We start from the raw sequence: 23,867 nt of genomic DNA, 5'->3' as shown, positions 1-23,867 counted from the left end.
AAAAAAAAAATCAACACAACAGACTAAAGAATAAAGCTATAAATAAGAAAGGCAGTTCCATCCGTCCTTATTGGTGCTCAGGAGTCGTGATGCGCAACATTCGCTTCGCGACAACCAATGTTCCTCTGTACTTCTACAGATTTCAACCGTCAGAGTTACATTACTGCCACCTACTGGGTCTATTTTCCCATGGTAAATATTTCAACACGTAGGGCTCATTTTGCAGTTGGTTTATTTATTTAGGACGTTGGTGCGTACTGTGCCTTTATGGCATCCCTAACATTTGCAACTGTAGCGAAATACTAACTTGTGAGTGACATTAACTAAAGAATTTCTTACAACAACAATTTTCATTCACTTTATCTCAATTTATTGTAATTCTCGACTTTGCCACCAGGACTTAACCGTTGTTGTTCGAATCTAGGAATCCTGGCATGTGTCACTGTGTCTTTTCTGTTAACTGAAACAACTTTAACCATTAGGGCCCCATAGACCAGACCAGAGTTGACCTCTGACCTCATTTGAACGTCTCTCACACCGATATTTCTGTCCTGCTCCAAAAAACTCTGAATCTGTTCTGCGACACAGATGTATTGCTCTCAGATCCCAGAATCCCAGGAGTTCATTTAAAGCCCAGAGTATTAACAACCTCAGTGTCCTGAGATCCCAGGAGTTCATTTAAAGCCCAGGTTCACAGAGTATTAACAACCTCAGTGTCCTGAAAGGGGTTTTTGTTTTTTTCTTATTTGAGAAATGTGTTTATTTGCTTTCTTTCCTGCAGTGCCATGGAAGAAAAGAAAAAAAAATCAATATTAATCTAACGTCTTTGTGTTAAGTACAAGGCTTCAGTGACTTATTTAGTTCGAAGCCTGAGGATGGAGTCGTTCTTTTTACCTCACTCTGTAACCACTGTGTGCTGCTGCTCTGCAGACAAACACGCCACATGTCCTGTGATCTGGACATCATTATCTGGGCATGTCCGGGAATTCAGAACGTTTTCTGGTTCTCTCGTTAACCCTGACATTTTGACCCTGATGTTCCAATCGTACAGGAGTATCTGCCCAAATGAGTGGGTTTGAATCTAGAATGTGTTCTGACTGAAATCTATTCACGGTCAACATTGTTTTTTTGCAGAGTTTGGCCTGGCGTGTCATCTCGGAGTTCTGTCAGGACTGCCCTGTGTGGGTGTGGCCAAAAACCTGCTGCAGGTGCAGGGCGTGTTCAAAAGTGAGGAGCACCAATCACAGGTGAGCCTTCCTGCCCGAACGGACCAAATATTAAAACGTCTCTGTTCGCAATAGACGGACGGATTTAAAGGGTAAAACACAATTAAACTCCGATGAAGCACTGTCTTCGTTACTATTACAGATTCTCAACTGGTGGGTCGTGGGCCAAAAGTGTGTCGCTGGCCAGTGTGTGATGATAATACCCCCGTTTTGTGAGCCATATGCTAGCCGTAATTTTTTTTTTTTTTAAATTTGTGTTCAAAATGAGTACGCTGATATGGCGAAAAACTAAACTTAGCAACAAAAAAAAAAAAAAATATGGAACCACAATTCAGAACAACAATCCTCTAACAACCCTTAGATTGTTAGAGGGTTGTTGTTCAATCAACATGGCAATAATTGTTGATTGATGTGGTGTGGCGTTGTTGTGCTCATAAATAACTTTTGTTATTGTACAAATCGCCAAGTGAAATGCTGGCAACCTTGACAAGAGTCAATCCATGTTCTGTTGTTTAATGCTGTGTTTAATGCTGACTGGGTTTTAAACAACAGCAAAGAGATGTCAGTGCGGGGGGGGGAGGGGGGGGGGGGGGCGACGGCTAGGGCATAATCTCCTCTTCACTGTGTGCTCTTGCGTGCATGTAAAAGCACGCTCTTGTGTATCTGTGTGTGCGTGCGTGAGTGAGTGTCGGTGCGTACTTTGTTTTGACAGCGTGTCTCTTTGTAAGCAGCCAAGGCCTCTCTGTGTCTAATGCCGAGGCAGGTTTCTGAATACAAATCAGGCTGCAACAAATGGCTGGGCTGTAAAAAAAAAAAAAAAAAAAAAAAAAACAACCTTTGGGACGGTGAAATCTGGACGTTATTAATATGCAAATATTCACTTTGTTCCTCACATACCTGTTGAGAGCGGAAACAAAAACAAGGCAGAATTAGGTCCGGCAGCGGTGGGCTCAGAGGAAAACAAAACTGTACGATAAATGACGTAACAGAAACGACCCGCTCAGACGGAAGAGAACTGGATTCAAATATCACCAAATTCTTTAAGGGCCATCGCTATTATGTACATATACTATATACAGTATGATGTATTACAACAATTTTTTTTTTTACTACAACAACATAGCATCACTGGTTTCTTTAACTCAGTGGTTCTCAAATATTTTGTTTCATGCCCCGTCGCTAGTACGTATACTATATACAGTATGAAGTATTACAACAATTTTTTTTTTTTTTTAAAAAAACAAAGCATCCCTGGTTTTTTTAACCCAGTGGTTTTCAAATATTTTTTACTGTATGAGTTGCTGCCCCCTAGTGACTGGAGGCTTCTTATCATTCAAGCATGTGGTACACTTGTGTCCAGCGTGCCGTATTCCATTGCCAGCCCCTCGTGCCCCTCTCTGGCACCGCACCGCGCACCCGCAGGGGGGCCCCGCCCCACTATTTGAGAAGCACTGCTTTAACTGATGAGCTAAGGAGAGGATTTGTTTCCAGGAAGACTGTCTTTAAAGTAAACACAAATTGTGGCAGATGCAGGTGATGTGGAGAAGCTGAGACTTCTGAGGGAAAAAAAAACGTCTTCCTCTTCCTGTTCTGCTGTCCTCAAGGTAACTGCCGCAGCGTCACAAAGTTGACATCATGCTGTGGCCAGACTCAGACCCAGAACCAAACCCAGCCTTTCCGAATCAGCGTGATGCCTTCTGTCTGTTTACACCGTACAGCGACAGATGTGAAGATCACATTGCTGAGGGATTCTTGTGTTTTTAGCTTCAGTGGTTAAATAGAAAAACAAAAAAATCAAAACACCATCTACAAAAGGAACGACAGACACTCCATCTCCATCTCATCACTTTTAAAATTAGAAGATGAGCCTAATGTGATGGGAGAAGGAGGCGCTGTAACGGAGGCGTCCGTTAACTGCTAATCACCGCTGCGCTGCAGCTGTGTCCTCGGAAGACATGGGCTGAAGGAGGGAAATTGATCTTAGCTTACACTTGCCTCTTTTCTGAATGCTGTGCAGTAGTGGCGCTAACCACTGTGCCACCGTGACACTTCCGACCCCGCCGGTACCTTGCTAGTTGGCGAGTCCTCCCTGTCTGTGCATGGATTTTACATAGGTGTTCTGGATTCCTTAGTTGAAGAACGTGCTGATTAGGTTCATAATTAAACATGCAGAAATATTAATGTCCAAGTCCTGACCAAGACCAAAGTTTACAGAGACGGACCGGGACATTCTTCAGTGTTCCTGTCTTAACCCCTTGTGCTAACTCGGCAAGAGGAAATTGTGTAAAATCGTGGTTCCTGCTCCGTTTCTCGAGGACTTTGAATACTATTTTCTCCTTGCATGAAGTCAGAACTACAAGCAACCCTTAAGATGAGATGACAGTTGTTAATGAGACGAGTGATAACGACAAATATAACAACCGAGTCTCCTATTCGTCGCACAATTAGAAAATTTACAGTGTGAGGCTTTGCAACCAACATAGGCTGCCACAGGAGGCGCCAAGTGTCATAATACTTTCAGTAAGAGTTTGATATCGTCGACATACATTTGATGCAGGTGTTTAACTGGATTGACAGATTTAGAAATAAGCAGATCAGAAGAACAGCAGAGGGTGAACAGATGGAGGTGTTTAACTGGATTGACAGAAGAACAGCAGAGGGTGAACAGATGGAGATAAGGTTACGATGATTCAGACTGAGATAGAAGATACTGGATGTGTTGGATAAAAGAGGAGAGATGGAGATGACAGGCAGGAGGAGAAAAAGAAGGTCCCGGAGAAGTAGTGAGGACTTGACGGTGGATGCTTGATTTAAGCACGGAGATGGAGTGAGACTGAGGCTGATGATCTGCTTTAGAAACCCCCAAAAGACTCAGAGAAATCAGCAGCATTTGTTGTGACTTTTGGTCCAAAGACATTTTTTATCCCCTCAGACTTTGTCCCCGCAACTCTTTCAACTCAGCTCGGTTTCAAACCAACGGGTCAAAGCAGCGAGTTCACCACCAGTGAGACTTGACCCAGTTCAATCATCAGCATCTAACTGGCCTATTAGGAATATTTAGACTATGAAGGAGAGGTGGATTAATGGCAACGATGCCTCTGTTGTCCTAGGTTAAAGTTAGGTTACAGTACAACCACATAGGGTTGATACAATACTTTTATCATTACTTCAAATAGGTGAAAACTTGTGTTTAGCCCTGTAGGGGTCGCTCTTGATTTGAAAGCCCAGAGGCTAATGCAGCAAAATTTGGTGCAAGCTCAGATTTTGATAAGGTCTTTCTTGCATCATCAAATTTCACAACAGAGGAATAAACACTGCAGATGCTACAAGTGGCTGGATTTCTGCTGAGCGCAAGGAGTGTGGAATTTGTTGTTGTTGGTAACCTGCTGATCCACAGTCAGGTAAAAGGCAAAGATTGGTTGGTAACAAATACGACGAGTTGAGTTGAGTTAAGGTAAAGATTAGATCAAAAAACACAGAATGTTGTCATTTCATATTAAATCAATATTTTACTAATTTTCTTTTTACATCTATTCAAAGTATTTGATTTATGTAGTAACACCTTTAAAGCAGTGTTTTTCAACCTCTGGGTCGCGAACCCAGGTGGGGTCGCTTGGAATTCAAATGGGATCGCCCAAGATGTCTAGTTATTGATTGTAAAAATGATTGATAAAAAATATTTTTTATCAGCATGTAAAAATATCTGAGCTGGCGCATCTCAATTCATGGCTGCGATCACGTAAAAAAAAAAGTCTAGCTAGCTAGTGATCGCCAGAAAATTGTTATGTCAAAATGGCATCACAAGCCAAAAACGTTTGGGAACCAAAGTGCCTATAAAGACTTCCTCACCTGCATCTCCTGCCTCGTCTTCAGTTACCGTAGGTATTATTTCATATATATTTATAAACTCTGTAACTGAGACTAAATTGTGTCTGGAACTTTCAGAGACTCTTGTCCGACTGGATATTGGTTTTTTTTAGAAATCCCGATGTTTTGGTCACGCTTTGAAATTGAATGTAGCGAGATGTCGGCGCATCGCTCGGTCCTCGTGTACGAGGAGGTGTTCGAGAAGACACAGCGAGACCTCATCTTATTTCTGCTAATTCTCCGAAGTTGGCGCGAAAGAAAACTTGATACACCCTCCATTTTGAAGATTACCTCGGATGCTAATTTCCTCGGCTGAGGTGATTTCAGAACACAGTGGCAGATGAGGGTGTCGGGCCTCGAGGGGGAGCGACAATTGCATCAGCGCGATCGAGGAACCGAGTTCTACAATTTCACGCTCAGCCACTGATCTGAAGCTAATTGCTGGAGTCCGGAGATGTAAAGCAGATGCTACGCGATAGCAGCAGCATAATGAACACATCCCGGACACTTTAGCTCCAGATCGGATTAGGAGATTTAAACTTCTCCCTACAGCTGACGGGCAGCAACGTTTTCTGACGCCACAGGCTCTGCAGCTAATTGGAGTTAATGGGAGTTCACCATACAAGGACAGTCCGAAGTGAGTGTCGGTGGCTAACAACATTAGCTCGGATGACTTTTCTGAGGCATTATAGAAAGTGTTCTCTGCTCTGCAGCAGATCAATGTCATCTGATGGGAGTGTTTGCCTGTTGACATTGTCTTCATGTAAAGAGCTGGAATTGATTTATTTTCACCTAAGTGTTTCCTGTCAAAATAATCTTCTCGGATGTAATTGTTATTAAAAATAAACACCGAAGTCCAGCAAAAAGATTATTTTGATCAATTTGAAGAGTCATCCATGTGCTAATGTCACTGACGGTGTGTCTAAATGCGTGGCTTAATAACTTTGGTGGTAAAAAATATTTTGCTCAGTGTTCCTGCAGGAACACAAACCTACCATGTGAGGCAGCATAACGCAGAAAGTCTTGTGACTCCTTAAGCTTAAAAAGCTGACTTTTTTTTATGGAATTTTGTTCAGGATGTTGGGGGGATTGAACAGACCTAAGCTTTCAGCCAGTTAATGAGGCAGCATAACGCAGAAAGTCTCGTGACTCCTTAAGCTTAAAACGCTGACTTTTTCTTATGGAATTTTTGTTCAGGATGTTGGGGGGAATGAACAGACCTAAGCTTTCAGCCAGTTATAAAATATTATTTTTAAATCTCTCAGACCCAGTCTTGCGACTTTGTCTATGGACGTCGAGTGTCCGTAACAGAAATATTTCTAATTTCTGAGACATAAAAACGTATCCAAACTCTTGTTTTTCCACTGATACCACAGTGGTTTCTTGTAACCAATGTCCCCCAAAAAATAAAACAAAAGAGTTCTTCTTCTTACAGACAGTGTGTCTCTGTTATAAGATGCACTCTGCATTCATCCTGTGACCTTGAAGTAAAGCTCAGCTCTACCTACTGTCTGGTCTCTTCCTGTTACTGAATTTCCACATGATCTGAGTGCAAATATTTCTGTGCTCAGTGTGAAACAGAGGAGACTGTTGTTGTTTTTATCTAAGAGGGAATGGAAAAAAATGAAAGTCTTTTTTTTGTTTCTCTCACTTTGAAGAAATGCTGTCCTGGTCGATGCTCCTCTTTTGCTTACTCTTACTCTCTCTCTCTATCTCTATCTCTCTCACTCTCTGATGAGGACACCTGCTCCTTCCATCACTCATTGGACAGTTAACCCTTCGTACAACTGAACGATAAAAAAAATGGCACAGCTGTCAAGTTTGACCCACGTCCACGAGACTCGTTGTGTGAAAATTCACTAAGAGATGTTTTGCAAAATTTATCTCCGATTCTGATTTTCTTGGTACATGTAACGCTCCATTTAATTTTATTGCATATTTCAATTTATTCCAGTTGAAAGCATTCACAAGTGAATGTGAATTTTCTTCAGACTGCACTAATTCACCGGTTTTCTCTTCACATCAACAACTTAAAAGTGCTCGGCGACTGGAATTTTTCAAGCAGTAATTGACGATACTAAAGAGAGTAAACAAGACGTCCTGCTGACTCTGATTTATTTTCGTACAAACAAATGCAACTGTGCTTTGTCACCTGGCGGACAATGCATTTTTTTAGTATTGTCCAGTGTGTAGAGTTATTGACATACAGTAGTCTCAGAGTGTCCATCAAATGTTAGGTAAAAAGTTCAGGGCAACAAGTGATCTGTTGATTAAAAAAAAAAAACTTAAATTCTCATTGGATGCAAACACACAATAATAATAATAATAGTAATAATAATAATAATTATTATTATTTTTATTATTTAACTTGTTAGGTATTCCATGTGTTTACTTAATAATACTTCATAGTATTATTTTTGTTTTTATTTTTATTGTTTATTATTAAGACAAAAATATATATTACAGTCCTAAAGAAAAGAAAAGTGTAAAATCAAAAGCCAAAATAATAAAAATGAAAACAAGAAATTAAGTTAAATTAGGTAAAGTTTTAGTTTTAGTGTCAATTTAATATTTCGGGGAGAGACACTAAATCTCCAAATAAAACCAAAAAATCAAAACAAAAAAAAAATATATCTAAAGTTAAATCAGAGATTTTCAACATAGGGGCTGAGATCCATGGAATGTCCCCAAATGTTTTCCATGAGGTCATGGAATTATTGGTTTATCAATCTGTTTTACATCTAAAAAAAAAAAAAAAAAAAGTATGAAACTTTTTTTGAATTATTTGAAGTGCTGGATATTGAATATTCATACCATATATACAGAAGTGGGTTGATGTACAATTTATTTTTATTTATTTGAAGGTCCCATAAAAAGGTGCCATAAAAAAAAACATTTTTGTCTCGACTTGTGTTTCATTGAGTTTTATTCCAGTCGAAGGAGAATTTGAAGGATTTGAAGTCAGTGTTTAACATTTCCAGGTGTTTCAGCTTCAATTTGACACGTCTGTGATGTCACACGGAGGTCAAAGTAACAAAAAGCTTTTTTTTTTTTTTTTTTTTTTGGTTCCTTCTCTTCCACAGATAGCTGCTCTGCAGAAAGGAGGAGACAGCTTCCCGCTCACCTCCGCCTCAGGCAAAGTGCTCGGAAAGGTGCGGTGAAGGACAAATGCACAGATGTAGAAACAAATAGTTTGGGTTAAAGGAGGTGTTAGTGTTGCAGCTGAATGTCAGAGTTGAACCATATGTGTGTTTGTGTGTGTTTGTGTGTGTGTAGGCTCTGAGAAGCTCTGACAAAAGCTTTAAGCCCGTCTACGTGTCTGTGGGCCACAGGATCAGTCTGGACGCCGCAGTACGACTCACACTTTCCTGCTGCCGCTACAGGGTTCCTGAACCCATCAGACAGGTACGTGCAGACTCAGTTCTTTCGGAGGTTCTTATGGAGATCAAACCACAGGGTTTGAAATAACCTGCTAGATCAGGCGTGGGCGAACTTTTTCACCCGTGGGTCACAAAGGAGCAGATAGATGGAGCGTTGGTGTGAACTAAGATAAATGACATGTAAAAGTCATGCATAAAGGACTGAAGCGCTAAAATGCTTTCATCATTTTCTACGCCATCTATTGGTGAAACGTGGGTATTGCAGGGAAAAGTCAGAAATATAATGATAATATACATAAATTATATAATTTGGAAAAGTTTGGCGGGCCGGATTAAAAAGATGAACGGGCCGCATCCGGCCCCCGGACCTTAGTTTGCCCATGCCTGTTCTAGATGATATGAACTTGACGGAACTAATCTGTATTCGGAGAACCATAAAATCAGTCATTTTGACCGCTGATAAACTCATGGGACAATTCACTGCTGAGTGAAAGTTGTGTTTTTAGTCGGGCTGTCGAAACGGACGCATTAATGACATTGGACAGCTCATGTCCAGACCACTCCTCCTCTCTAACCTTATCTCCAAACTGCTCCACCTCTTCATCTCTCCTCCACTGCATAGATCTACTCACCCTCTCAATGGGTCAGTCCCAGTGAAGATCTCAGCATCTTCATCTCTCCTCCACCTCCAACTCTGCCTTTTGACTTCTAGAGAGAGTCACTGTCTCTAAACCTGACCATCATAGCAGGTCTCACTACCGTCTTATAGATCTTGACTCTTAATCTGGTCGGTCGACCCTCTGTATTTAAACGAATCCACCTTAACTACGACAACAACTTATTAAAAAAAAAACTCACCCTCTCATATTTAAATGTTCCTGAAGAAGCTCTGTCAGCCCCGTTGGCTTGGTTCTATCCCCAGTTTCCACGGCTAATTTAACGACTTCAGACGTGAGAGAATCTCATCGACCTGCTTCAGACATTTCCCACAGGTGATGGTTTAAATCTCTCTAAACAGGATAAGTGAGTGTGGAATAAATTGAATATCTGGAGGTTTAAATTTTTTTTTTTTTTTTTAAGCTGTCTTAATGAGTCCTGTCACATCCTGCTCAGCAGTCCTCAAAATATGTTGATGTTCGGGGAGGAAGCAACATAAAACCATCACCTTCCAAAAATGAACTTGACACTAACTGTCATTTCAGAGGAGGAATTGGAACAGGATATATAAAAAAAAAAAACAAAAAAAAAAAACACATGACCTGAAATGATCCTTCTGCCTTCCGGCAGGCTCTCTGTCTTTCCGCCACTAGGTTGTGCTGTGCTTCTGCTGTTAAGCAGGGGTTGTTGGTTTTTTTTTGCACTCCCAGCAGACATGTACTGTATATTCTCCCATTTGAAACAACAGAATCGGTTTTATTTACTATGACATACACACAAATACATCTCAGGTTCAGTCAAACAGACACCGTCTTCACGTCCTGTATGTACACCTGTGTGTGTGTGTGTGTGTGTATCTCAGGTGATGGAAGTGTATGACATCCAATGTATGGACCATAGGGGACAGCAGGCAACTGACCTATCTCTGTCCAATCTATGACTCTGACTGAATGTCCTGTTATGTCTTTTCTCTCTCATTTCGTCCCCCTTTCTTCCTCCCTCCATTTTCCCATTCCTGACTCTCCCTCTCTTTCTCTCTCCCTGTCTGTCTCTCTCTCTCTCTCAACCCTTGTTCTGCCTCTTAGAATTCTTTCCTGCCCCTCTTTTTGCCTCTCCTCTTTGCCTTTCTTCCTTGTTTTTCCCCTGTCTTCCTCCCGTTTTCTGTCCCTTTTTCCCCCCTTTCACTTTTTGGTCTCTGTCTCTGCCTTTCTCTCTTTCTCCATTTGTCTTTCTGCCTCTCGTTCCCGTCTCCATCTCTCCCTTTTCTTATCTTTTCAGCCCCCTCGCTCTATCTGCTGCACTCATCTTTCTCTCGCCCTTTTGTCCCCTCTTAGACTTCCTCCCCTGTCCTCTTTCTGTCCCCCTTTCCTCTCCTCCTCACCTTTTCTCTCTCTCTGTCTCTCTCCACCTGTTTTTTTGCTTTCTATTCTTCCTCTCAGTATTTCTTGCATTTTTTTTCTTTTTGTCCCCTCTGTTACTGTCTTATGCCCCCCGTCCCCCCCGTCCCCGGCGAGTCTCTCTCTTAATCGTTCCGTGTCCCTCTGCTCTCCCTCCCGTCCTTTCTCCCCCTCCCTCTCTCGCGCTTCTGTCCACCTCTCACTTTCCGTGAATGTTTCTTTAGTGAAGCTGTTGCAGTGATGACAAACTGAAACAGTCCTGTGGGATGTCGTCATGTAACCTCATTATGTTCTGTTTGCCCAATATTTATCTGATTTAACTTTCTCTCTGCTGGATTCATCACCTGTCTGTGTCTTTTGATTTAGATGAGAAAACCAAGGACTTTCATTATAAACGCTGCAGTTTTGTTATTTCGGCGATGGGAGGGGCGAGGGGGGGGGGGAGCGATGCTTTGACTCGACGTTTTTTTTTTTTTTTTAATCAGCCTTTGGCTGAGAACGAAAATGATGTTGTGCCGTGATTTGTCTTTTTAATTGCAGTTTTAGTGTAATTCTTTATTCCAAGGTGAACTTATCTTGTCATCGCGTCGTCGTCGTCGTCGTTGTAGCCGTGCTGAACTCTTGTCACCCCGTTCAGATCTGGAGAGGAAAGAAAGGTATTTGGCTTCGTCGAGGTCGAGGTTGAGTCGTGAAAACATTTTAAGGAGAAGAAGCTTCGCAGCAAAGAGCAGATTAAGTGATACGCCCTTCGACAAACCCTTCGCGCGTTTGTGGAAGTGGAGCTACGGCCGGTTTGAATAACCAACGTTTCTTAAATGGATCCAACATGTGAGAATTAGTGACATCTAGTGGTGACACCTCTGCTCACCCCCTCAGTCTATTGCTTCACCTGGACACGGGTCACAATGTCAACGTAAATTAATTTTGAATTTATGAAAGAAGAAATCTGAATTACTAGCCTTTGGAGATTTGTGTTTTTGGTCGACGAATGCGGACGTATACTTAATTAGAATTGGAATTTAAGAAAGAAGAAATCTGAATTACTAGCCTTGCACAGATTTTGACCACTGGCCGACGTTTATTATTTTAAGGCAACTGTTCACGTTATAAACTTTGGTGGCCCACGTCAAACAATGCACTGTGGCAGGAAGTTAAGGCAGAGAGTGAGTGAAGAAAGTTGGAAAAATACCAAATGTGCTGGTGCAGCCTTTGAAGGCAGCATCCAGGAGGAGACAGAGAAGATGAGATTATACTGCAACTGATGCAACAGATGCGGTTGTTACAGCCCGCCTCCTCCTCCCTGGTCTCCACTCGGCGGCCTTCACAACTTTTGACAGCGAATAATTACAAAATGTTCCAAACTGAACCTCCTAACACTCTCTGGAGCCTGATCGAAGTCTCGCCTAACATGATGAGTGTGATAAAGCCCCCCCCGCCTCCCCTTGCTCCTCCTCCCCCACAGCTGGAGAGAAGGATGAAAGATGACATCATGGTGGGCTTTTGCAGTGATGTGACAGCTGACGTGAGAATCTTCTGCCGCAGACTCTGATGTGTCAGAGTCAGAACCCAACCGGCTCATAGACAAACACGAAATAATTCACACCACATCTCAAGCCTCTCCCCGAAACCCTGCACTCCACACACTCACCCACGCCTTCCTCCCACATGCATGGATACATTTTTTTTTTTCCCTTCAGCAGTGTGAAAGAGTTTCATTTTGAAAGCATTATTACTTTAATTCAGGCTCACATTTTGGAGAAAATAACTACACACACAAACTCAGAAATACTTCCTGCTCGCTGTTGAAACCTGCTCCTCTGAATATTAATGCGCTACTTTCCATAAACCCAAACGAGACAAAACCAAAATGTCTTTTCTAAAATTGTAGGAAACTGAAAAAGATCTGAGGAAACGACAGAAACAAACAGGAACAAAAATCACATTATTATTAAGTACTAAATCCCCTAAAACATCGAAAACCTCTAACGAAGTCGAAGCTTAGAAATAACTTAAAGCTATCTAGAATTAGCATGGATTACATAGTTAGCTAATCATATGGCTCATAGTACTAAAAAGTACAAAAAAAAGTACTTTTAAGATGTAAGATTGTCAGGTTGGATAACAAAAGTAAGTCAGTTGCTCAAGCATGTAAAAATCAAGTTAACCGGCCAAAATTGTTACAAAATGTTGAAGAAAGAACATAAGGCAGACAGTGGTAGCCAAAAATGTGTTGAGTTGAATTACACATCACATCACAAAAGTAGCCTTGAGTTGAGCCGAGAAGTTACCCAAAAAATTAGTTTAGAAATCACTCAAGGCTTGACGGAAAACTGATGAAAAAAAAATTAAAACATATCTGGACTTAGTTAAAAATTGAAGAAGCTTCCTAAATTATAAAAAATAAACAAAAATATCCTAACATATAAATTATAAAAAATTCCTAAATTATAAAAAAATAAACAAAAATATCCTAACATAGTAGAAAACTTGAAATTAAAAATGCCCAGAAAATACCTGAAATTTGCTAAGATGACACGATAGATATGTAGATGGATGGATGGATGGATGGATGGATGGATGGATGGATGGATGGATGGATGGATGGATGGATGGATGGATGGATGGATGGATGGATGATGGATGGATGGATAGATAGATGGATGGATAGATAGATAGATAGACGGATGGATGGATAGATAGATGGATAGACGGATGGATGGATTTTTGGAACACATTGAAGCAAGAACCGTTCAGCAGACGTGCAGAGAGAGACAAAGGTCACAGTTTTACATTTACAGCCGTCAGTATGAACAGAATAGTCGTAACTTCCCTTGGATCTGACACGGTTTGATAGAACATGAGGAAACCAGTAGTAGCACAGTGGCCACTGTGACAGAGAGTGAGTCCGACTGCAGAGCAGAGGTCAGAGAGATGGAGCCGATCCACCAGGGAGATGTTACATTAGTGACCACACCATCCTCCCTTCCTCCCTCCGTTCCGTTTACTTTTTTGTACCACTTCTCCTTGAGGAATCAAATCAGAACGTGATTGGACAGTTGTTGGATATGTTTGGCTCTACTTTAACAGTTCTGACTGATGAGCTAATTCGTCCTGTTCTATTGTTCATTAGCCTGTTCTAACCACTTGTTCTATTTTACAACATTTAAATGTTTAATCAAGAATCAAGAAGTTTGTCTTGGCGATGTTGGTGGTTGGAGCCTTCCAGCATGTTTTGGTGGACTGCGTCAGCTGTGTCCTCTTGTTATTCCAATGTGAAATGACGAGCAGATTGCCTCCCCCCCCCGTCAGACTAACTCCCTGTCTGCCTCTCCCTCTCCCCCCCCGTCAGACTAACTCCCTGTCTAAATATTCAATTAGTCTGGATCCTCATCATCTGACAAGGACTTTGGAGAACGGCAGTGTTCACTGGATCACCGCCACGGTCCGTGCTGCCAGTGACTCTCGTGTTGACATATTAATTCTGTTTACAAGTGTTGATTTGGAGCTGGAAGCAGTGTTGCACCACGTAACCTCACTTTGGCAGATTTATCCAACAGACTTCCACTGAAACTAAAACTTCACTGCAAGGAAATGAATAAAGACCAAATTGGGGGGTTTTTTTTTCTCCAACCTGCAGAACCAAACACACAATCGGCCTCAAGGCTTGGTGCAGTATGTACCGGTTTGAATTAGCAACAGGGTTTTCTTTTTTTTTTTTTCGGACTCCTCAGTCCACGGTGTTACGTACAAACCTGAAACTGTCTGTAAATCGAACCGAAACGCAAACAAAAATCACGTCCACAAAACCTCAAAAGCCGAAAACCAGTTGACAGGGTGGTGTCTTCTAATTGTAGCTGATAGGATGATGTTTTTCTTTCTTTTGGGAATTTTAAATATAAAATTCTAAAATTATCCCCCTTGAACATCAGTTCCAAGCGGTGATTAGTCAGGAGAGGGATTTCTGGGATGTTGGATGATTCTGTGGTATTATTTGTCATCACTTTTTGATCCAAAAATAGTTACATCGAGTGCAACTGGACGGAGTAGGTTTCTTGAAGACGTTTTTATCCAAGAGGCATCCAGAACCTAAGAAGCGTCTTCAAGAAACCTACTCCGTCCAGTTGCCCTCGATGTAACTATTTTTGGATGAGATGACCTGGATGGCATCGCTTTTTGAGTTTCTTGAAATTTTTTTTTCACGAAATGTCAGTCTCAATCTGCCACTAATTTCTGACATTTGTAAATGAGTCCACAGCGACGCACAATGGCCCCGGTTCTTGTCGTAAACTGTTGTGGATTTTTTGTAGTGCAAACGCGATTCGCTTCAGAATTGAAAACACTCCGACTCTGACAGTGAGTGCATGAAAAGACATCAAATATTCCTGCTCGCTGAAGTCTTGTGTTTCATCATTCAGCCTAGAGAGTGAGTTGCAAATTCCCGACTCTATAACAGTGAATCTTTTTACCGCTCATCTGTGACCTCTGCCCCCGCACTCGTGTATTCCTCTGGAGCTTCGGCAGCCCGGTGCAGTGGTGCGTTGTTTTCCTCATTTGTGTACCTCATTGTCATGTTGGTAAAGTCCGGTGGTCATTATCTCTAGGTTAAAATCCATTACTCCTTCTTCAGCCCCTCAAACCTCATCCTCTTTCTTCTCGTGCACTAATGGGAAGACATCTAGTGCTAATGGGACTCAGAGGAGCGGAGCAGGGATGCACGGTAACAGCTTGCTTCCAAACCCTTTCCTCTCCTCTTTGTCTGAGTGCCGTGTCTTGAGCGGAAGTCACTAATAACATTTGGTTCCTCCCTTTCCCGTGGCAGTCACCAATTTACTGTCGCCTCTGTCGGTGCTACCCTCGTTTGTCATTGAGCTCTGAAGAATTCTACGGCTACGTTCAGACCGTTGACGTTTATTATATGTAAATGTATCTTTGAGATTTACAAATTAAGAATTTTGCTGATCGATTCCCGTATCGGGTATAATACCACAATCAATTCCTTGGTGGTTAAAATGGCAGTGAATACAATTCTGTTCACACTGACTTGTAATCCGGAATTCACTGCACACTCCATACGTGATTTGGTCACGAATCCATGCTAATTTTGCACGATTGCTAAACTGACACAAAATTCCGGGACCGTTAGCATACTAGCTTTTATGGCTTTGCACCCAATTTCCCAATTTCGAGGTAGATTAGTTAACGCGCATTAGTTGAGGAATGAGTGTCGATATTTTGCACGTGGAACGAAACCAGTTTTGAATAGCGTATTAAGCGCCAGTGTGAAAACGGCAATTAGCGGCAGAATGATGGTGGTCGTTGGTTTTTATTTAACACGCTCGGTCCAGAGTAGTTTACCGTCAACTTATTGTTGAGTCCCGAGGCTTCGGTTTTAGCGATTAATGGCTCCTTCCATTTCCTTCCATTACTACTTGTAGTTACTCGTACTTATACGTCCATTTTTTTTAAGCATCGAATAACGCGCGTCCGTTCTGGGTTTTTCCAGCACATTCTCGTCCCACAGCGCCCACTCCTACACACCTGTGTTTGGCAGGAAGATAAGAAATGTAAAAGATGAACAGCTGTGCCCCCATATTGCAAAAACAGATGGAATTTCAATGTGAGTGATAGGCACCGGGGAGGCATGCATAGAATAGAAGAGACTTGGAAACGCAGTGTGTGTGTGTGTGTGCAGAGAAGACAGGCAGCATATGGGCGTGTGTATAATTGCAAATGTGAGAGAAATATGTAATCAAGCTAATCACTTGGCAGATACTCAGTATGTTTTGACATGTGACGACGAAGGTGCCGAAACTGGAAGACAGCGTCAAAGTGAGAAGGAGAAATTGTTTTATGGGACTGTTTGTTTTGAAATGTGCTCTGATTTCGGTTCCTGACAAAAGAATCCGATTGTTTTCACAGCTGCTGACCTACGTCTACGGAATCACTCGCGCACAACAGATTCGTTTAGTTGATAGAGGAGCGTCTGAGTTTCGAACGCTTGGTTTTTAAGTCGACGATTTTACCATTCAAGTGTGATCGCGGTCACCGAACTTGAGCTGTGGACAAAATCTGGAGGGAGATTTGAAGAAGGTGGTTGCAGGTCGTTGTCTCTGAGGCCAGGACTCGGGATTTGTTGAGACTGCTAGTTGCTGGTGTTGACTAGTAACTAAAATTCAAGCCACTCAGACAGTACTAAGATTAGTGGTTGTAACAGGGCAGAAGACTTCTGACATGTTTTCCAGAAATTAATTTAAAGGTATGTTAAACTGTTACTTGGGTTTGAATTGTCTGAGTACTTTTGTGTTTTTTTTTTGCATAGAACCAATCTAAGGTTATATTCATACTAATTTAGACACATCATCAGAATGGGGTACTTTGAGCTGTTACCCCAGGGATCTTAAGTCATGGGCAGTTTTGCCATATGGACCTGAAGCCAAGAATCGAGACACCCACCTTCTGTTTGGGGACCGACCTCCTCCACCTCCGGAGCCGTAAAGCTGTCCATCAGCTGTTAGAGATTGTCCCTTTGGTGAAGATAAAATAGAAATAGTTTTAACAGAGAATAATGGTGCAGCAGGGATGAATACAGAAAGATGTGACCTTCTTAAAAAAACATTTTTTTGTTGAGTTGCGGGCCACAATTGTCAGTAGCAGATAGATGCAGCGGTCGGTTGAACGAAATAAATAACTAGATAAATAACATGTAAAAGTCATGCTTAAAGGCTAAAATGCGAAAATGCTTTCATCACTTTCTACGCCATCTAATGGGGAAATGTAGGTATTGAAGGGAAAAGGCGGATTTATAACGATAATATATATAAATATAGCATCATTATCAATATAAACAAATAATTAATTTGAAAAATAAATAATTTGAAACGTTAGGCGAGACAGATTAAAAAAATGAACGGGCCACATCCGGCCCCCGGGCCTTAGTTTGCTCATGCCTGGCCTAACCCTAACCTATAACCAACAATGCTTGGCTCCTGTGGTAGAGCCCAGCTGTCAATCATACACGGTGTCCATTTATGTGTGTCCCGCTCCCACATTTCATCATCATTTCTTTAAATCTCTTTCAGTTTGTAGCGTGTGTCTGCGTCTAAAGCCATCACCATCACTCATTCATCCATCTTTCTGCCTCCATACCCCCCCCCACTCCCCTCCTCTCAGCCTTGCTCTACTCTCTGAATAATTCAGGCCTGCAGAGTTGTTGTGTGTTTCTGACTGTTGCAGTAAAACATATCTCAGTTTAAATAAAAAAAAATAAAAAAACCCAAAGCAGTATTCCAATAGTAAATATTATAAATCATTTGATGGAAATTCTCTTCTGTTATCTCTCTGCTTTAAGAGATACCAAGATTATTTTGCTGTTTTCTATTCTTAAATTATCATTTGACATCCCTACTGGTGATGTCTCGCTACTACAACAGATGTTCCTGTTAACTTTGGGCTTCAAGGCCATTTGAATGAACCCAGAGTTCTGGCTGTTTTGGACAGTGTCGGTCCATTCAATATCTCCTGGTAAATTGTTCGGGCAGTTATTGGAATAGTTCTCGCAGACGTTGTCAGCCACTTGTGAAACAATTTTTTTTTCTAATTACTTCTAGTGAAAATGTGAAAAAAAAAAAAAAAGAAATCATTGAGCCACCTGTAAATGCTGCCTAAGAGCAGCAGAGCATTCACATATTTAAAGGATAGTCTTAAAAATAAAATCCAAGCTCGTAAAAATGTATATCGATTTTTTTTAAGTGGCGTTTTTTGTGTGGCTTAAGCAGAAAAATGGAAGAATTAGAACACGACCTCCTCGTTCCAACTTGAATCTCTTACACAAACGTGCTATGTTTTAAATATTTTATTTCACTATTTATTTTTACTAAACAAAATACATTACAGACATTATTGAAAAACTTGAAAACATTATGTAAAAATATATGTTTTATTTCTATATCCCAGCACTGCTTTCATTCAGTAACGGTCATTCAGTATTTATGGCGGTGTTTGTGTGTGGAGTACGATGATGAAGCAACTGAATGACTGGCTGACTGACTGGCTGACTGGCTGGCTGACTGACTGACTGACTGACTGGCTGACTGGCTGACTGACTGACTGACTGACTGGCTGACTGGCTGGCTGACTGACTGACTGACTGACTGGCTGACTGACTGGCTGACTGACTGACTGACTGGCTGACTGACTGGCTGACTGACTGACTGACTGGCTGACTGGCTGGCTGACTGACTGACTGACTGGCTGACTGACTGGCTGACTGACTGACTGACTGACTGGCTGACTGGCTGGCTGACTGACTGACTGACTGACTGACTGGTTGATGTGGCCCCAGGCTGCTCAGGCGTTAGGATTCATTCTGATTCATTTCTTTAATAATCCGACGCCTCTCTCTCTATAAAACTATGTCTATGTTCAACATCACAAACATTAAAATAAACCATACTCTAAGACTAAGGCTTTGGAAAACTGCACCATAAATATTTCACAGTACAACATGAAACATTTACAAGGGCTTCTCTCCAGAACTTGAGTATCCTATTCTAAGCACTGAAAAAAAAAAAAGCTGAACGCTTCAAAAAATAATTTTTTTTTTTTTTCATATTTACTAAAATGTGCTTCAATACGGCTGCAACAGTATTGTGTTCTATAATTCAACTACAGTGGATGGTGTAAATCAGGGCTGTCAAACAGGGCCACATCAGCAATACAGTTCCTGTTGAAGGGCCGGTTTTAAATGGAACACTGTATAGATCAAGGGGTCCCCAACCCCCGGTTCGCGGACCAGTACCAGTCCATAGGTCCTTTGGTACCAGCCCATGGACTTTATTAAATGATTTTTAAGCTCCCGCGGGCCACACAAAATGGGTTGGCGGGCCGCATCTGGCCCCCGGGCCTTGAGTTTGACACGTATTGTGTAAATGATCATGAACTAAGATCTGTTTGTATCTCTTTTTTTTAAATTTTCGATAGGCCTTTCACAACAGTGATTCATGTTCCCAAACCATACATTCCAACCAAGTTGTGGGTTCCTATTAATAAATATGATCAGAACCCGATTAATTACCCCCATTAATGTATGATAATCACCGTCAGGGAGTAGAAGGAGACATCAAGGAGACTCTAATGTCCTCTGACCTTTTGAGGAAAAACATTTTTGGTAGTACTTTGAACAAACCCCCCCACCCCAGCCCAGCCCAGCCCTGGCATAACTTTTCTCCTGCTGTCCTCTACTGCCTCTTGGATCTCAAAAACTGCTCAAATCACAAAGATAAATTGAGTTTTTGCCAAAGACCCGTGGACATTCTTCTTCAGAGACATGCCTGTGATGAATTCCGGTGCGAAATCTCAGCCAGTTAAAACATTTCATTTTTTTTTTTTATATAAAACTGCCAGAGCCACCAGAGAAGGTTCAGCATGTCCTGGATTTATCAAGATGAGTCCACAGTCTGACAACAATTTTGTTGGGTGACGGGGGGGGATAAAGAAAAGAAAAAAAACACCTGTGAAGGTCGGTACCAGTGTCCTGGCACCTCCGTTGGAACTTTCTCGAAATGTCCCGAGAGGATGTGACCGCTTTAAAAGTTTAGATCCCATTTGGTGCCACGAGCCGGTCTAAATGTTAATATATGTCTGTCTGACATTCTGGCGCCGCTGCAGTCACTGGACTCTAAGCCTTGTCTGTGAAGTGGCAGGAAGGAAGGAACAGCCCCGAGGTGGAAATGAGACACGGGCTGAAGAGAGGAAGAAACGCACGGATGGCTTGGGTGAGCCAGAGATGTGAGGAGATAGATGAAAAAAGATCGGAGGGGGGTGGGGGCGCTTCAGTAAATGATCAGAGTGATTAAAACTTTGGATTAAATGAGGGAAGTGTGAAAGGATAGATAGTAGAAAGGGACGAATGGGTGGGAGCAGTCGGGCTTAGCTGCAGGGCTTAGGGGGCTTTAGGGGACAACAGGATGAAAACCTGCCCTGGGGCCGCTGGACCAGAGCTGAGCCTCAGAGTCACCTCTGTGTGTGTGTGTGTGCCGTCTCATACTGACAGGGAGTTTGGCAGAATAAATATATAGTACAGGAAACAACAACAGATGAGGATTCAGACAAATGTAATTTCTTTGCTCTGCTGCAAAACAGCTGCCACCTCCACTTCGGTTCACCCTCCTGTTCTCATTTGTCAGGAACACAATACAAGTGCAAATTTGGCCAGCTAGAGTACAAATACCAGAAAAGAAAATTATCTGTAGATGTTCTGTTGCTCTTTGTTTGTCAGTTCATATGCTGGGATTTATTCAGAGACTAACCTGATTTGCGATGCCGGAGCCGAGAAACATCAGATCTTCTGTCAGGATGGAATGAAAAATTAGAAAAGTTGGACTGGGATGAACTTTTGAATGGTTTTTTTGGACATATTAGTGTGTCTTGTATCCATTAGGGCAGTGTTTCCCAACCTTTTTTTTAAGCCACGGCACATATATATCATCCGGAAAAACCTGACGGCACATCACCAAAGAAGAATCACACAAAAAGTATGTGTAATGAAATATATTAATCTTCTTGTTTAAATGACCTCATAATTGACTTAAAATCTTGGCCTGTTTAGTTGAAGACAACGCTAGAATACTGGCAGGAATTGAAGAAAGATCTTCTTCAACAGCTCTGATTTTTGAGCTCTCACGGCTGGGAATGGTTGGGAATCACTGCATTAGGGGACCTATCAAAAAGAAGTCTTTTCCGACCCCATTTTTGCGATGTCTGGTTTTCTTGTGCAGGCACAGAGGCATTATTTTTAGCAAACAACACTTTTTTTTATATATATAATTAATGTTTTCTTAATGTTTTTACAGCAGCTGTTGTTGCTGTTTACTGTGATCACCTTCCTTATTTCTTTCACCTTCCTTATTTCTGATCACCTTCCTTATTTCTTTCCCATCCACGTTTCCTTAAATTGTGAAGCAGACTTTAATCTGTATAAACTCCTCACCTTTAGTTTGCTCAGAGTCTAACCCAGGGGTCACCGAACGTTCTGAAACTGAGAGCTACTTCAAGGACACTTAGTAATACGAAGAGCTACTTGTCTGATAAAGACTTCCTGAACAATGTCATAAGAATTCTGGGACATACAATAGTACACTCTCTTCTTACCATCGTCATTGCACCCATTTAAATATCCTTACTAGTCGAACTGATTCAAAAAGAACAGTAACAGTAAAATTTTTGAGCCTCTTGTTGACTAGTTTAATTTTTAGAACATACTCCGTAGGTACCTTAGGTTGTCCATGGGGGCTACCAGGTGACCCCTGGACACCACGTTGGTAACGCCTGGTCTAACCTCATTACAATCTCTTGGTTATAGTTGACTTGGTTTTGAGTTTAAGTATGTTTTTTTTTAATTCTAAAAAGTATTATATTTGAAGCAGATGTACTGTATTAGACTGTCAAAAACATTGCGCCACAGGAAGTGTAATTTTAGCATCACCCTCGTTTGAAGGTTTGGCTCCCCAGACTGATATCTGATGACTGCACAGCAGTTTGATCAGTGAATCGCACGGTTATCGGGTCAAACAGCTTCAGTGAATCAGAGCAGTGACGGAAAACATTGATCAAAGGCTGTGGACAACAAAAGTGATCAGATCTGTTCTTATGTCTGCTGCTGTTTTGTCATGTTGACAATCAGTAAAGATAACTGTGGCTTCTCGCTTCCCGGATTCATTCTCTGCCTTTGTGTGTTCAGTAGCTGTGACCGATCTCTACTACGGATGGAGAATACACTCAAACTCACGATACAATATGAATCCCAAATTCAAATTCAAACAAAATGAGCTCCAGGCAAACTATGACCAAATACAATGATATTTGTAAGAAATAATAATAATAATAATTTGAACTTTATCGATCCCACACTTGGGAATTTCTTTTACTAACAGCAGATCCGCTGCAACAGGCTGCCCCCTGGGGGCGCCAAATATGTGGTTTGCCTTGGAATTGAACCCAGGACTATCTGCCCTCTTCTTCTGAGGCAAAAAACACCGTTTGTGTCTATGGAAGAACTTTTAATAGTTTAATAGCGAGTCACAACCAACGATTTTACGCTCACACCGCCACCTGCTGTACTAGAGTGTGTAGTCTCATGGTACGACCAGTGACTTTTCGAGATAACATAGCCTACTCCTTACACCTTGATGTACGATTCATTTTTTTGAATTTCAACCGATGCAAACTTTCACGCATTTGTATCGATTTTTTTTTCCCGATCCACGTTGCGGCTCCATTCAGGACAGGCGTTGGTGATGCCTAGGGTTGCACCAAAACTTTCTGGATCTTTTTGGAATGTTGGAAAATTGTTGGCATTGTCAGTAAATCCCGCCATTGTTACTTTCAGCAGAACCACTCACTCTCTGCTCGCTCTCACCACCCACCTCCCCCTTCTCCATACCTGTAAACAGTTAACCCCTTCATTACAACATGAATAGAACAACATGACTGTTACACAGCGCCACACACAGGCCTGGCATATGTTCTACAGGGACTGGTGTCATATCCTACAACTCTGTTTAGATGCAGATTTTCTTTGCGCGGGATCCGTGTAAACGGATCTGTATTCGGAGGCTACTGCAGTCATATAGTATCGTATCATCACCGTGTACCCCTACCTCCTCCTGGAGCTGTCTCCATCATACTGTACCACTCCCACAGTGAGGGCTTCTGTTCTAAATCCTCCTGTGTTTTCCTGCAGTGAAGTTGTCAGCTGCAGCAGCAGAACCTACCTGGTGCACTCCAACATCAAACTGTGAACGCCACGTTGTTTGGGATTTTATTATTTTTTTATCTGTTGACAGCTACTGGGGTCAGGATGCCTGTCAGGATGTTCAGTGTGTGGGATTTGGTTGCTTTCCCTGCTCAGACAGAGGTGACGGCCTTCTCATCCGGTTGAAATTGCTTCATCTGCGAGACAGAACACTTGGAGAACAAATATGTCGATGTTAAATAAATCTTTGGATTAGAGAGAATAGTTATTGCCTTTTATTTAAAAAAATAATTCAGCATGTAGCTCCTTCTCAGTGGGGCAGTGGTGGCTTAGCGGTTAAGGAAGCGGACTTGTGTCCCGATGGCTTTAGGTTCGAGTCCACCAGCTGCCAAGTTGAGCAGCTCTGAGCATGGTGATGGGTTAAAAGCAGTGTTGTGCTGTGTCACAATGACAACCTTTCCTCTCCAAGCTGGGTCAGTGCGTGGTTTGAGTATGAGACTAGGAGAATATGCGTTCGAAAATACGTTCAAAAACACCTTTACACCCAGAAGAACAGAACGTAATAGTGTCATGAAATCATTTGGTTCTC

The 23,867-nt window shown here is 41.8% G+C and overlaps 1 protein-coding gene across 5 annotated transcripts in view; it reads left to right on the top strand.

Moving 5' to 3' along the window:
- LOC103384279 (endonuclease V) overlaps nt 1-23,867 on the top strand; it is a 55,887-nt gene that overhangs the window by 4,088 nt on the left and 27,932 nt on the right. For 4 of the 5 annotated variants that reach the window (XM_025058532.1, XM_008317740.3, XM_008317741.3 and 1 more), the window contains exons 5-7: nt 1,135-1,247; nt 8,177-8,245; nt 8,370-8,498. In XM_025058532.1, coding sequence (XP_024914300.1) covers nt 1,135-1,247; nt 8,177-8,245; nt 8,370-8,498 — 311 coding nt within the window. Of the gene's footprint in view, nt 1-1,134; nt 1,248-8,176; nt 8,246-8,369; nt 8,499-23,369; nt 23,580-23,867 lie in introns of those variants that run through there. The other variant, XM_025058533.1, reaches the window with a different exon arrangement.

This window comes from Cynoglossus semilaevis, chromosome 9, assembly GCF_000523025.1.
Source record: "Cynoglossus semilaevis isolate Cse_v1.0 chromosome 9, Cse_v1.0, whole genome shotgun sequence".
NCBI classification, from domain to species: domain Eukaryota; kingdom Metazoa; phylum Chordata; class Actinopteri; order Pleuronectiformes; family Cynoglossidae; genus Cynoglossus; species Cynoglossus semilaevis.
The sequence above is the reverse complement of the archived record's forward strand: the minus strand, read 5'-3'. Positions and strand labels throughout refer to the sequence as shown.